General features: G+C 46.0%; 1 protein-coding gene and 1 non-coding gene across 10 annotated transcripts in view; both read left to right on the forward strand.

Annotated features, from left to right (window-relative positions):
• Positions 1–15,746, forward strand: part of LOC106586831 (diacylglycerol kinase eta) — a 161,362-nt gene that overhangs the window by 75,925 nt on the left and 69,691 nt on the right. For all 9 annotated transcript variants that reach the window (XM_045707356.1, XM_045707353.1, XM_045707354.1 and 6 more), the window contains 2 exons: positions 2,901–3,005; positions 5,539–5,671. In XM_045707356.1, the coding sequence (XP_045563312.1) occupies positions 2,901–3,005; positions 5,539–5,671 (238 nt within the window). The remainder of the gene's footprint in view (positions 1–2,900; positions 3,006–5,538; positions 5,672–15,746) is intronic.
• trnat-ugu (transfer RNA threonine (anticodon UGU)) lies at positions 9,383–9,477 on the forward strand. Its single transcript has 2 exons — positions 9,383–9,421; positions 9,442–9,477. It is a non-coding gene; the product is annotated as a tRNA-Thr (tRNA).

Here is a 15,746-nt window from a genome sequence, read left to right on the forward strand (position 1 = left end):
ATGAGAAGCACAGGGAGGGTTGGGTGGAACAGGGAGGGAGTGATGAGAAGCACAGGGAGGGAGGGGTGGAACAGGGAGGGAGTGATGAGAAGCACAGGGAGGGAGGGGTGGAACAGGGAGGGAGCGATGAGAAGCACAGGGAGGGAGGGGTGGAACAGGGAGGGAGGGATGAGAAGCACAGGGAGGGAGGGCTGGAACAGGGAGGGAGTGATGAGAAGCACAGGGAGGGAGGGGTGGAACAGGGAGGGAGCGATGAGAAGCACAGGGAGGGAGGGGTGGAACAGGGAGGGAGTGATGAGAAGCACAGGGAGGGAGGGGTGGAACAGGGAGGGAGGGATGAGAAGCACAGGGAGGGAGGGCTGGAACAGGGAGGGAGTGATGAGAAGCACAGGGAGGGAGGGGTGGAACAGGGAGGGAGCGATGAGAAGCACAGGGAGGGAGGGGTGGAACAGGGAGGGAGTGATGCGAAGCACAGGGAGGGAGGGGTGGAACAGGGAGGGAGTGATGAGAAGCACAGGGAAGGAGGGGTGTGAAGAACAGATTTAAATTGGTGTGTGTGTGTGCTTTGTTAGAAGGTGTTGCTGTGTGGACCCACAGCCTTGAGTGTCCCCATGCTGAATCAATGTCAGCCATGTTAACACCCACTCTAACTACCTGAGAAAACAACAGAGAGAGCGTAGAAGGGGAGGGGGGTGGTGAAGGATGAAGAGAGGAGGAGAGGGAAGGGAAATATGGAGAGAGAGGAGAAAAGAGAGGGAGAGAGAAAGAAAGAAAGAAGGCAGAGGGGTAAAAATGAAAGGAAGGTAAGAAAAGAAGAGTAAGGAGAGATAATCCAGAATGATGAAGAAGTGATGAATGCTGAAAGGGTTTTGTCTCTTTCTGTCTCATGTCTTTCTGTCTCAAGTCTTTCTGTCTGTTATGTCTTTCTGTCTGTTATGTCTTTCTGTTTGTTATGTCTTTCTGTCTGTTAGGTCTTTCTGTCTCATGTCTTTCTGTCTCAAGTCTTTCTGTCTGTTATGTCTTTCTGTCTGTTATGTCTTTCTGTTTGTTATGTCTTTCTGTCTGTTAGGTCTTTCTGTCTCATGTCTTTCTGACTCATGTCTTTCTGTCTCATGTCTTTCTGACTCATGTCTTTCTGTCTCATGTCTTTCTGTCTCACGTCTTTCTGTCTCATGTCTTTCTGACTCATGTCTTTCTGTCTCATGTCTTTCTGACTCATGTCTTTCTGTCTCATGTCTTTCTGTCTGTTATGTTTTTCTGTCTCATCTCTTTCTGTCTGTTATGTCTTTCTGTCTGTTATGTCTTTCTGTCTGTTATGTCTTTCTGTCTCATGTCTTTCTGTCTGTTAGGTCTTTCTGTCTCATGTCTTTCTGTCTCACGTCTTTCTGTCTCATGTCTTTCTGTCTCACGTCTTTCTGTCTGTTATGTCTTTCTGTCTGTTATGTCTTTCTGTCTCATGTCTTTCTGTCTCATGTCTTTCTGTCTCATGTCTTTCTGTCTCATGTCTTTCTGTCTCACGTCTTTCTGTCTGTTATGTCTTTCTGTCTGTTATGTCTTTCTGTCTCATGTCTTTCTGTCTCATGTCTTTCTGTCTCATGTCTTTCTGTCTCATGTCTTTCTGTTTGTTATGTCTTTCTGTTTGTTATGTCTTTCTGTCTGTCATGTCTTTCTGTCTGTTATCTCTTTCTGTCTGTTATGTCTTTCTGTCTGTTAGGTCTTTCTGACTCATGTCTTTCTGTCTCATGTCTTTCTGTCTCACGTCTTTCTGTCTCATGTCTTTCTGTCTCATGTCTTTCTGTCTGTTATGTTTTTCTGTCTCATCTCTTTCTGTCTGTTATGTCTTTCTGTCTGTTATGTCTTTCTGTCTCATGTCTTTCTGTCTCATGTCTTTCTGTCTGTTATGTCTTTCTGTCTGTTATGTCTTTCTGTCCCATGTCTTTCTGTCTCATGTCTTTCTGTCTGTTATGTCTTTCTGTCTGTTATGTCTTTCTGTCTCATGTCTTTCTGTCTCACGTCTTTCTGTCTCATGTCTTTCTCTCTCATGTCTTTCTGTCTCATGTCTTTCTGTTTGTTATGTCTTTCTGTTTGTTATGTCTTTCTGTTTGTTATGTCTTTCTGTCTGTTATGTCTTTCTGTCTCATGTCTTTCTGTCTCATGTCTTTCTGTCTCAAGTCTTTCTGTTTGTTATGTCTTTCTGTCTCATGTCTTTCTGTCTCATGTCTTTCTGTCTCATGTCTTTCTGTCTGTTATGTCTTTCTGTCTCATGTCTTTCTCTCTCATGTCTTTCTGTCTCATGTCTTTCTGTTTGTTATGTCTTTCTGTTTGTTATGTCTTTCTGTCTGTTATGTCTTTCTGTCTGTTATGTCTTTCTGTCTCATGTCTTTCTGTCTCATGTCTTTTTGTCTGTTATGTCTTTCTGTCGGTGTGTCTAAAGGGTTGTGTCTCTTTTTGTCTGTGTGTCTTTTGGGTGGCTCTCCTTTCCTCCCTCAGCACGGAGAGAGAGGGACAGAGAGAAGGAAGAGAGGAGGAGGAAGTGGGGTGATGGGCTATCAGCCTTTACCAAGGCTCTGCCTGTCACCTCGCATCATACTCAGGGGGCAGGGGGCAGACAGAGAGAGAGAGAGAGAGAGAGAGAGATAGATAGAGAGAGAGAGAGAGAGAGAGAGAGAGAGAGAGAGAGAGGGGGAGGGGAGGGGAGGGTGAATAAGTGATGAGGGAGAGAGTGAGGAAATATTTGAGAGGGCTGAGAAAGAGAGCGAGGGAGGGAGGGGGCTTGTTCTCTTAAAGACGGAGAGTGGATCTCCCGCCAGCTCAGAGTCAGAGCAGGCAGAGGAGAGGACAGTACATTCATTTTCCCTCTCTCTCTCTCTCTCTCCCTCGCTGTCTCTCTATCCATCCAGGTGATCACTCCGTTCCGCAGGCTCATCCTCTGCGCGGAAAACAGGAAAGAGATGGAGGACTGGATCAGCTCGCTGAAGTCCGTCCAGTCCCGAGAGCATTACGAGGTAAGACCAGATCCATTCTCTGTTCTCTATAGCAACAGATCCACTGCCTGTGTGAGCTTTTGAGAGTGAGAGAGAAAGAGGCAGAGAATGAGAGAGGAGACATGGAGAGAGGAGGCATGGAGAGACGAGGCATGGAGAGAGGGGGAAGGAGAGAAGAGGGAGAAGGAGACAGGTGGTATGCATTGTGTTGCAGAAAACAATAGATCTTTGATCTGATCATTGGCTTACTGTGTCAGTTGTTGCTGTTTAGAGTGCAGATATTTCTGTTTCTGTTGTTTCTTTTGAAGGTGTGTGAGCAGCAGGGTAGTGTAGTGTGAGCAGCAGGGTAGTGTAGTGTGAGCAGCAGGGTAGTGTAGTGTGAGCAGCAGGGTAGTGTAGTGTGAGCAGCAGGGTAGTGTAGTGTGAGCAGCAGGGTAGTGTAGTGTGAGCAGCAGGGTAGTGTAGTGTGAGCAGCAGGGTAGTGTAGTGTGAGCAGCAGGGTAGTGTAGTGTGAGCAGCAGGGTAGTGTAGTGTGAGCAGCAGGGTAGTGTAGTGTGAGCAGCAGGGTAGTGTAGTGTGAGCAGCAGGGTAGTGTAGTGTGAGCAGCAGGGTAGTGTAGTGTGAGCAGCAGGGTAGTGTAGTGTGAGCAGCAGGGTAGTGTAGTGTGAGCAGCAGGGTAGTGTAGTGTGAGCAGCAGGGTAGTGTAGTGTGAGCAGCAGGGTAGTGTAGTGTGAGCAGCAGGGTAGTGTAGTGTGAGCAACAGGGTAGTGTAGTGTGAGCAGCAGGGTAGTGTAGTGTGAGCAGCAGGGTAGTGTAGTGTGAGCAGCAGGGTAGTGTAGTGTGAGCAGCAGGGTAGTGTAGTGTGAGCAACAGGGTAGTGTAGTGTGAGCAGCAGGGTAGTGTAGTGTGAGCAGCAGGGTAGTGTAGTGTGAGCAGCAGGGTAGTGTAGTGTGAGCAGCAGGGTAGTGTAGTGTGAGCAGCAGGGTAGTGTAGTGTGAGCAGCAGGGTAGTGTAGTGTGAGCAGCAGGGTAGTGTAGTGTGAGCAGCAGGGTAGTGTAGTGTGAGCAGCAGGGTAGTGTAGTGTGAGCAGCAGGGTAGTGTTGTGTGAGCAGCAGGGTAGTGTAGTGTACGCAGTGGGTTGCATGCTCCGTAGCGTGCAGTGGACTGGAACACCTATTTCACCCGGTCGTGGAAGCCCAGCTCACATGAAACATACACACATGCATACACACACACAGTGTCACACTCAGAGGAGTCCCATAGTCACACATGCACACACACACACACACACACGCACGCACGCACGCACGCACGCACGCACGCACACACGCACGCACACACACACACACACACACACACACACACACACACACACACACACACACACACACACACACACACACACACACACACACAAACAAACATAACACCAGGCGGTGTTGTCTACACGGACAGGTTTTACAGGTTTTTAACTGCTGGTGTCTGTCTTACTCTCTGGGTGTCTTAGAACACCAGGAAAAAGAGCTCGGCACTAAATAGTCCCTCACATCACTCTATAACGAACCCAATTGATCTTTTTACAACAGGAAGATAAGAGTTTCTGTTAGATATTCATGCTGAATAATAATAATCCCTGTATTGTCTTCTTGAGATGTTTTCAACAGCATTGTCGTTTAGAAATGATCCGTTTGTTATGTTTTTCCGTGACCAGAAGCAGATATAACTGTTGATATTGGTTGACTGCAGCGCTTGTCTCCAGGCAGATGAAGCGTATACAGTACAGTGCCAGCATTGCATATTAATGCCTTTCATTTGGGAAAGAAAGATGATATAAGATTGTTTCCCTCTCTGCCCTCTTTCCTCTCCACTGCAATGCACCGCTGAGCTATAGAGTGTAGAATTGATAGAACTAGAGGTTCAGGAAACTATACTCCCATGTTGCAACCACAGGTTCCCATTCTAATAGGGATGGATAGATGGTGTGTGTGTGTGTGTGTGTGTGTGTGTGTGTGTGTGTGTGTGTGTGTGTGTGTGTGTGTGTGTGCGTGTGGTATGATTTATGGTCAAATCTGTCTTCTATACGTTGTAAAAGTCTTCTATAAAGAAGTGACAAAATGTCAAGTAATCTCTTCAAATGCTTGTGTAAAATGTGTGTGTATAGGTTCTATGTTGCTCACCTAAAACACCACTGAGCTGTCCAAAAACATTGTATAGTGAACACTGCAATGCAATTTATGTTAACAATTTATTTAGGTTTTCTTTAACTATGTCTTAGTTGAAGTAAACAATGTGAATATGCAATCAATGTTTACTAGATGTGGAAGCCCCTTTGGATAATGTACCGTTCCGTCTATTTAAAGCTACGGTTATCTGTGCCACACCGTCTCTTAAAAATGTTAGGGTCATTTGTGCCAATCCGTCTATTCTAAATGTTACGATTATTTTGGTCAGTGTGTGTTCCTTAATGTGAGCAAAAGGGAGTCTAATGTTTGAAGTAAAGTACCTGACTGTCTATCCTGGTGTTGCCAACCTGATTTAACCTCTCGTTTGTCAGACAGCACAGTTTAATGTGGAACATTTCTCAGGCATGCACAACTGGTATGCCTGCTCCCACGCACGGCCCACCTTCTGTAATGTCTGTAGGGACAGCCTCTCTGGCGTCACCTCCCACGGCCTGTCCTGTGAAGGTAAGACACACCACACACACACACACACTCACACACACATCTCTGTTTTATCTCTCCTAACACCTCTCCTCCTCATTTATCTCTCAGTCTCCTCATTAATGAGAGGATGCTGTCTTCTGTGTTTTCCCTTAGTGCTGTGTGACCCTCCTGGGCCGTGATAGTTTCCTTAGTGCTGTATGTCCCTCCTGAGCTGTGGTGGTTTCCTTAGTGCTGCGTGTCCCTCCTGGGCAGTGGTAGTTTCCGTAGTGATGTGTGTCTTTCCCTTTCCTTCCCTCCTGGGCTGTGGTAGTTTCCTTAGTGCTGTGTGACCCTCCTGGGCAGTGATAGTTTCCTTAGTGATATGTGTGTCCCTACTGGGCAGTGGTAGTTTCCTTAGTGATCTGTGTCTTTCCCTTTCCTTCCCTCCTGGACTGTGGTAGTTTCCTTAGTGCTGTGTGTCCCACCTGGGCTGTGGTAGTTTCCTTACCGCTGTGTGTCCCTCCTGGGCTGTGGTAGTTTCCTTAGTGCTGTGTGTCCCTCCTGGGCGGTGGTAGTTTGAATCATTCCTGGAGAGGTGAAGGGGAGATATAGTGTTAACAGGACTGTACGATGGGGAATAGGACAGACTTAATTATTTCTATTTCCTCCCTGTGGAGTGTAAGGTCACAACCAGCCTAACCCATCCAGGAAGTAGGACTATAAGCACTTAGTAGGGCAGGGCTGGGGGCGGTTCAATTTAACTATGCAGTCAATACCACTTTATGATATTATTTGAATTTGGATCGATTAAGAATAGTAGGGCAGAGCAGTGCTAGAGCTGAATGATAGGCGATTGGTGCATTGGCTGGAGAAGTGAGGTGTGGGTTGAGAAGAGCTTACGATATGTCTTGTCCTCTCTGCTGACTAGCCTAGTGTGTAGTGTCTTCTCTGCTGGCTAGCCTAGTGTGTAGTGTCCTCTCTGCTGGCTAACCTAGTGTGTAGTGTCCTCTCTGCTGGCTAGCCTAGTGTGTAGTGTCCTCTCTGCTGGCTAGCCTAGTGTGTAGTGTCCTCTCTGCTGACTAGCCTAGTGTGTAGTGTCCTCTCTGCTGGCTAGCCTAGTGTGTAGTGTCTTCTCTGCTGGCTAGCCTAATGTGTAGTGTCCTCTCTGCTGGCTAGCCTAGTGTGTAGTGTCCTCTCTGCTGGCTAGCCTAGTGTGTAGTGTCCTCTCTGCTGACTAGCCTAATGTGTAGTGTCCTCTCTGCTGGCTAGCCTAGTGTGTAGTGTCCTCTCTGCTGGCTAGCCTAGTGTGTAGTGTCCTCTCTGCTGGCTAGCCTAGTGTGTAGTGTCCTCTCTGCTGGCTAGCCTAGTGTGTGGTGTCCTCTCTGCTGGCTAGCCTAGTGTGTGGTGTCCTCTCTGCTGGCTAGCCTAGTGTGTAGTGTCCTCTCTGCTGACTAGCCTAGTGTGTAGTGTCCTCTCTGCTGACTAGCCTAGTGTGTAGTGTCCTCTCTGCTGGCTAGCCTAGTGTGTAGTGTCCTCTCTGCTGGCTAGCCTAGTGTGTGGTGTCCTCTCTGCTGGCTAGCCTAGTGTGTGGTGTCCTCTCTGCTGGCTAGCCTAGTGTGTAGTGTCCTCTCTGCTGACTAGCCTAGTGTGTAGTGTCCTCTCTGCTGACTAGCCTAGTGTGTAGTGTCCTCTCTGCTGGCTAGCCTAGTGTGTAGTGTCCTCTCTGCTGGCTAGCCTAGTGTGTAGTGTCCTCTCTGCTGACTAGCCTAGTGTGTAGTGTCCTCTCTGCTGGCTAGCCTAGTGTGTAGTGTCTTCTCTGCTGGCTAGCCTAGTGTGAGAGGCTAATGGTAACCCATTAATTGCCCTAAAATGAAGGGCTTCCTCTTTGAAGGCTCCTTAAAGGCTTTTATTGCTGTGTGTGTGGTGTGTGAGTGTGTGTGTTAATTCAAGCTTAATGGTTCCAGATGATGTGGAACGTTAGACTCACAATGTCTACGGTAGAAACACACACACACACACAGTCACACACACATGCTATGCTAATTAGCATGAGAGGAATATACAGATGGTGTTCATTACGGTTGTCTGATGCCCTCTATGAAACCAGGAAGTGGTGTATAAATAGTATTGGTACGTAAATGGTTGGTTGCACTGTTCCTTCACAGCCGAGGTGTGGACAAGTTGCGTCATTCCCACACCTGTCCCTGTAGTTTTAATATAGTGTTGATTTAACATGTGGTAGGGACAAATCATATACCGTCTGTCATGTTTTATTTTACTAGGCAAGCCATTAAAGAACAAATTCTTATTTACAATGACGGCCTACCCCAACCAAACCTGGACAATGCTGGGCGCCGCCCTATGGGACTCCCAATCACAGCCGGATGTGATATAGCCTGGATTTGAAGAAGGGGCTGTAGTGCCACCTCTTGCACTGAGCTGCAGTGCCTTAGACCGCTGCGCCACTCGGGAGTCCCTGTTACTGTTAGGGGAAAAACATAGTCGTAATATTCAGAGGCACTGTGTGTGTGTGTGTGAGAGAGGGGTGAGAGAGGCAGATAGAGCTAGACAGAGACCGAGAGAGAGGGGTGGGAGAGAGGCAGAGAGATGGAGAGGAGAGAGAGCAAGAGAGAGGGGTGAGAGAGAGGCAGAGAGAGCTAGACAGAGGGTGGGAGGGAGAGAAAGAGAGAGCTAACTCTTCTTCTCTGACACAATCTCTCATTACTGCAGCATATCAACCCCCCATTGTTCCAGTCTCCTCTGCAGCCTGACTGTCTGAACCAGGACGGGCCAACCCTCCTTCTTCCGCACACTTTCGCTCCAGCACTACTCTAACACACATCTGAATCTGCTACTTTAATCAGCTGCTCATCAGGACCTTGATTAGCTAGTGAGAGTAGTGTTGAAACCAAAGCCTATCCATCCAGTAGCTCTCCAGATCAGAAGAAGGGTTGGCCTTCTTGGCACGTACCCCGGGGCCCCCAACCTCCTTTTTTTGGGGGGGGGGCTGTCATAAGCAATGGCAAATATGTAGAATTGCAGGACATTTGGTTTAAAACTGTATATTTTCTCTCAGCCTCAATAGAACATGTGTAGAATAGCAGGAAATTTTCTTGAAAACTGTTAAATGTTATCTTAGCCTTAGATGTGAAGACTAGCATGAGATGAGCTTATAAAACAGAACATTTTTCTCTCTGCTCATGGCAAAATGTGTAGAATTGTAGGAAATTAGCTTTGAATCTACACAATGTGTAGAATAGTATGACAAATTGCAGGAAGTTTTCCACTACAAAAAAACACATTGGTTTCCCAAATCCGGTCTTGGGTCTAGGGCAGGGGTATTCAAATCCGATCCTGGAAGTCTGGAGTACTGCTGTTTTATCTGATCATTAATTGTACCGACTTGGCGTCCCAGGTCTAAATCAGTCCTTCATTCGAGTGGAAGAATGAAAATCAGAAGTTAAACTGGCTTCAAGGTCCAGATTTTGAATTTGCTTAATCTAGGGTATCGATCATTAGCTCCTCCTAATTCATTCTGATTGCATTGTAGTGGCTTCATTAAAGAATGACTGGATAGATACACAGGTTGCAGTACTCATGTGGCTCTGGTTCTGAGTAGTATCGAGCTTTTGTAATGAACATTACTTTGGCTATTTTAGTCTCCTTTTTGGGACATTGGACCATGTGCCAATCTGTCTTTCAATTGATAATTTTTATTTTACCTTCATTTAACTAGGCATGTCAGTTATGAATGGCTCCCTGTGGCTCAGTTGGTAGAGCATGGTGTTTGTCATGCCAGCATGGTGTGTGCAACGCCAGGGTTGTGGGTTTGATTCCCACGGGGGCCAGTACAAAAAAAATGCATGAAAATGAAATGTATGCATTCACTACTGTAAGTCGCTCTGAATAAGAGCGTCTGTAAAAATGAACAAATTCTTGTTTTCAATGACGGCCTAGGAACAGTGGGTTAACTGCCTTGTTCAGGGGCAGAACGACAGATTTTTACCTTGTCAGCTCAGGGATTCAATCTTGCAACCTTTCGGTTACTAGTCCAACGCTCTAACCACTAGGCTACCTGCCGCCGCATAATGCAGCACCTATTGCCAGTAGTGGTGTATGGGTAAAATCACTGGGGAAAAAACTGAAAACAAAGCCATATTACAACCTATGTGTTGTGATAATTGGTTGTTTGCTCTATAACCTGTTAGTTCATATGCCTTGCGATCGTCATATATAGGCCTAAGGCTGAGACAAGAAGATTTATTTTATTTAACCAGGCAAGTCAGTTAAGAACAAAATCTTGTTTACAATGACAGCCAAACCTGGGACAATTGTGCACCACCCTATGGGACTCCCAATCACAGCCAGCTGTGCACAGCCTGGATTCAACCCAGGGACTGTAGTGACGCCTCTTGTGTTGAGATGCAGTGCCTTAGATCACTGCACCACTCGGAAGACACAGTGGCAGAATAAATTCTACGACACCTTTGTTTCATCACAAAACCGGAGAGCAAACTCTCTGCGGTGAAATCCAAAAGGCATATTGCATGTAACAAACAGTTACAGTACATGACCTACAGCATGGTCAAGCAAGTTCATGTTTCTGACATTTTTGGACCACTAAACAACTACTGATTTAGAGCCACAGAGAGTTACCACAAGTTGCTAAGAAAACAGGAGCTGCCTCTACTATTCCAGCACCATTTCAACATCAAATCACCTCTACTTTGTCTAATACAGTGACAACTAAAAGATACCAAAAACAGTTTAATCCAATCAACGTAAGCTAAATATGTTGTGACTGTCAATGGTTCTGATTTCTGTGTGTGTGTGTGTGTGTGTGTGTGTGTGTGTGTGTGTGTGTGTGTGTGTGTGCACATTCGTGCAAGTAGAAAAATCATGTTGACTCACCCTACTTGTTGAGGAACAGCAATGCCATCCTCCTCTCTTTCATGTTGTCTAAATCACTCTGTCATACACTATACGTTTTTATTTTTTTGTTGTCCTAGGCTACCTGACTAAAATGCTTGCTCACTAGCCTAACTTCCATTCATGGGCAATGTTATCTAGTTAACATTAGCCTTCTACATCTAGTGACATATTGAACTTCCATCCTCTCAGTCCAGGGGCACAATGTTTATTTAATTTATGGTTGGATCAGAATTACCGTTATAATCATTGACCAGTATGGAGAATGAAGTAAAACCACAAGTCCAAATCCCTGTCTCCTTCCATGGCTAATTTAGGAAAGGACAGTTTTTGCTATCTAGCTAGCCACCGGAGGACAACAACACAACGAGATGCACAACGAGTTTCTGTCAGTGACGTATGCTCTTGATGAGATGTGATTGGACTGAAGCCAAATCCTGGCTTTTCTTGACACTTTTTTTTGGTGTGCTGCCTGGACCATTCACAGTTGAGCACACTCAGTTTAGCTCAACGCTGATTGGCTCGCTAGCTTCCCTTGCATTGAATGGTCCTAGTGTCAACAATGCCATTCTCTTTTGGACCAGACAGCGTTAGATAATGGCATACACATACAGAGACAGAGGGGCGCTGTTTTTCTCACTCGGATGCCTTCTCTGGTGAGATACATTACATGTGCAAAAAGCTTTGAGCATGGGGGCATTGCTGAAACAAGTGAGGGCCTTCGCCAAACTGTTGCCACAAAGTTGGAAGCACAGAATGATCTAGAATGTCATTGTATGGTGTAGCCTTAAGAGTTCCCTTCACAGGAACTAAGGGCCCTTGACCGAACCGTGAAAAACAGCCCCCGACCATTATTCCTCCTCCACCAATCTTTACAGTTGGCACTATGCATTGGGGCAGGTAGTGTTCTCGTGGCATCCACCAAAACCAGATTTGTCGATTGAACTGCCAGATGGTGAAGCGTGATTCCTCACTCCAGAGAACGCGTTTCCACTGCTTAAGAGTCCAATGGCAGTGAGATTTACACCACTCCAGCTGACGCTTGGCAATGCTGATGGTGATCTTGTTTGCGGCTGCTTGGACATGGAAACCCATTTCATGAAGCTCCCGACGAACAGTTCTTGTTTCCAGAGGCAGTTTGAAACTCGGGAGTGAGTGTTTACACGCCAAGCGCTGTAGCAGTCAGTGGTCCAGTTCTGTGAGCAACCACTTCGCGGCTGAGCCGTTGTTGCTCCAAGACATTTCCACTTCACAATAACAGCACTTACAGTTGACCGGGGCAGCTCTAGCAGGGCAGACATTTGAAGAAATGACTTGTTGGAAAGGTGGCATCCAATGATGGTGCCGTGTTGAAAGTCGCTGTGCTCTTCAGTAAGGCCATTCTACTGCTGATGTGTGTCTATGGAGATTGCATGGCTGTGTGCTCGATGTTATACACCTGACAGCAATGTGTGTGGCTTAAATAGAATCCACTAAGTTGAAGGGGTGTCCACATACTCTTGTATAAACATTGCATTCAGAAAGCATTCAGACCCCTTGACTTTTTCCACATTTTGTTAAGTTACAGCCTTATTCTAAAATTGATTAAATCGTTTTTTTCTCATCAATCTACACACGATACCCCATAATGACAAAGCAAAAACCGGTTTTTAGAAATGTTTGCAAATCCCCCCCCCCAAAAAAAAAATTGGGGGGGGGGGAAATATCACATTTACGTAAGTATTCAGACCCTTTACTCAGTACTTTGTTAAAGCACCTTTGGCAGCGATTACCGCCTCGAGCCTTCTTGGGTATGACGCTACAAGCTTGGCACACCTTTATTTGGGGAGTTTCTCCCATTCTTCTCTGCAGATCCTCTCAAGCTCTGTCAGGTTGGATGGGGAGCGTCACTGCATGTCTATTTTCAGCTCTCACCAGAGATGTTTGATCGGGTTCAAGTCCGCTCTCTGGCTGGGCCACTCAAGGACATTCAGAGACATTCAACGTCCTGAAGCCACTCCTGCGTTGTCAGCACAGGAAAAAAAAAAAATGTATGAAATTGTATGAAATGTATGCATTCACTACTGTAAGTCGCTCTGGATAAGAGCGTCTGCTAAATGACTCAAATGTAAATGTAAATGTAAAATGTAAATGTCTTGGCTGTGTGCTTATGGTCGTTGTTCTGTTGGACGGTGAACCTTCGCCCCAGTCTGAATTCCTGAGTGCTCTGGAGCAGGTTTTCATCAAGGATCTCGCTGTACTTTGCTTCGTTCATCTTTGCCTTGATCCTGACTAGTCTTCAAATCCCTGCCGCTGAAAAACATTCCCACAGCATGATGCTGCCACCACCATGCTTCACCATAGAATCTTGGTGGTTCCAAACTTCTTCCATTTAAGAATGATGGAGGCCACTGTTTTCTTGGGGACCTTCAATGCTGCAGAACTTTTTCGGGTACCCTTCCCCAGATCTGTCCCTCAGCACAATCCTGTCTCTGAGCTCTACTGACAATTCCTTCGACCTCATGGCTTGGTTTTTGCTCTGACATGCACTGTCAACTGTGGGACCTTATAGAGACAGGTGTGTGCCTTTCCAAATCATGTCCAATCAATTGAATTTACCACAGGTGGACTCCAATCAAGTTGTAGAAACATCTCAAGGATGATCAAAGGAAATAGGATGCACCTGAGCTCAATTTTGAGTCTCATAGCAAAGGGTCTGAATACTTATGTAAATAAGGTATTTCTGTTTTTAAATTTTTATACATTTGCAAACATTTCTACAAACCTGTTTCCACTTTGTCATTATGAGGTATTGTGAGTGGATTGATGACTAAATGTTTTTACTTAATCCATTTTAGAATAAGGCTTTAACGTAACAAAATGTGTGGTCTCAATACTTTCCGAATGCACATTCAGTGAATTGAAGGCAAATTATGAAACACAGAGAAACAAAAGGTAGAGAAAGAGAGGCTTTAAGTGGTGAGAACAGCTAGACAGACAGTTTCACAGCAATCAGAGATGCTTCTGTTTCACTTTGATTTCCTGCTCCGGACGATCAATAGGGATTGATGAGTGCCCCACATCCACCAGCTATCCTCTGGCTACAAACAGTCTGAAACCACGGAACTGATCTCTATAGAAAAAACCCCATCTCATATCCGTCTGCAATCGATGTTTCCCTAATCTAACTCTAATTCCTGTTAGTGAACATTTAGTCAACATTTAGTAACATTAAGAGAACACAATACTGTTTATCACTGTCTGCCGCTGGCCAATTAGTCTTGATTTCCCTGTGTGTGTGATTGTGTGTGTGTGTTTGCGTGTCAGCACGTGCCTGTACGTGTGCGTGTGTCCTTATCTGAGTGTTGTTTTCGACAATGGAACTTTCCAAGTCCAGTCATTTTTCATGGTTGGTTGTTAAGTGCCTCCTCATCTATAATGAATATACATTATGGACGCACTCCACTCACTTTGGTGGTCAGAAATCAAGTATTCCTTCTGCATTTACGTTTTAGTTCATTCTTATGCAAAGCCACTCACCATAAGTGCCTTACCGGTTGGCCGTCATATATAGACTGTGCTGTACATATGCAGAGGTTACAGTGGGTTACAGTCTCTCTCTCACCTGGGGTTTTACAGCTCATTGTTTTGAGCGGCCTGAGGTCCTGTGACAGGGATCCAGACTGCATGTTCCATGCCTCTTGACACTTGCATTCCCTATTATGTGAGTGGAGATGTATTTAAATGCAGTGGATCCTAAAATGTGCCTTATTTGGAAGTGAGGTCTCAATAGGCACTCTCTGGTACATAAATAAACGATTTCAACACAATTGATCCATTGTGGGCTATTTTAACCCCCCCCAAATAAGCTTCTTGATTCATCTATTAGTATTGTTTTCCCTGGTAAAAGGTAAAATAAAGTGCTACCCTGGTAGTGTAACAGTATCAGTGTGTTAACCTGATGGTGGTTCCAGGGTGATCAGTGTGTTAACCTGATGGTGGTTCCAGAGTGATCAGTGTGTTAGCCTGATGGTGGTTCCAGAGTGATCAGTGTGTTAACCTGATGTGGTTCCAGAGTGATCAGTGTGTTAACCTGATGGTGGTTCCAGGGTGATCAGTGTGTTAACCTGATGTGGTTCCAGAGTGATCAGTGTGTTAACCTGATGGTGGTTCCAGGGTGATCAGTGTGTTAACCTGATGGTGGTTCCAGGGTGATCAGTGTGTTAACCTGATGGTGGTTCCAGAGTGGTCAGTGTGTTAACCTGATGGTGGTTCCAGGGTGATCAGTGTGTTAACCTGATGGTGGTTCCAGGGTGATCAGTGTGTTAGCCTGATGGTGGTTCCAGGGTGATCAGTGTGTTAACCTGATGGTGGTTCCAGGGTGATCAGTGTGTTAGCCTGATGGTGGTTCCAGGGTGATCAGTGTGTTAACCTGATGGTGGTTCCAGGGTGATCAGTGTGTTAACCTGATGTGGTTCCAGAGTGATCAGTGTGTTGACCTGATGGTGGTTCCAGGGTGATCAGTGTGTTGACCTGATGGTGGTTCCAGGGTGATCAGTGTGTTAACCTGATGGTGGTTCCAGGGTGATCAGTGTGTTAACCTGATGGTGGTTCCAGGGTGATCAGTGTGTTAACCTGATGGTGGTTCGAGGGTGATCAGTGTGTTAACCTGATGGTGGTTCCAGGGTGATCAGTGTGTTAACCTGATGGTGGTTCCAGGGTGATCAGTGTGTTAACCTGATGGTGGTTCCAGGGTGATCAGTGTGTTAACCTGATGGTGGTTCCAGGGTGATCAGTGTGTTAACCTGATGGTGGTTCCAGGGTGATCAGTGTGTTGACCTGATGGTGGTTCCAGAGTGATCAGTGTGTTAACCTGATGGTGGTTCCAGGGTGATCAGTGTGTTAACCTGATGGTGGTTCCAGAGTGATCAGTGTGTTAACCTGATGGTGGATCCAGAGTGATCAGTGTGTTAACCTGATGGTGGTTCCAGGGTGATCAGTGTGTTAACCTGATGGTGGTTCCAGGGTGATCAGTGTGTTAACCTGATGGTGGTTCCAGGGTGATCAGTGTGTTAACCTGATGGTGGTTCCAGGGTGATCAGTGTGTTAACCTGATGGTGGTTCCAGGGTGATCAGTGTGTTAACCTGATGGTGGTTCCAGGGTGATCAGTGTGTTAGCCTGATGGTGGTTCCAGGGTGATCAGTGTGT

Source organism: Salmo salar, chromosome ssa25 (assembly GCF_905237065.1).
Source record: "Salmo salar chromosome ssa25, Ssal_v3.1, whole genome shotgun sequence".
NCBI lineage: Eukaryota > Metazoa > Chordata > Actinopteri > Salmoniformes > Salmonidae > Salmo > Salmo salar.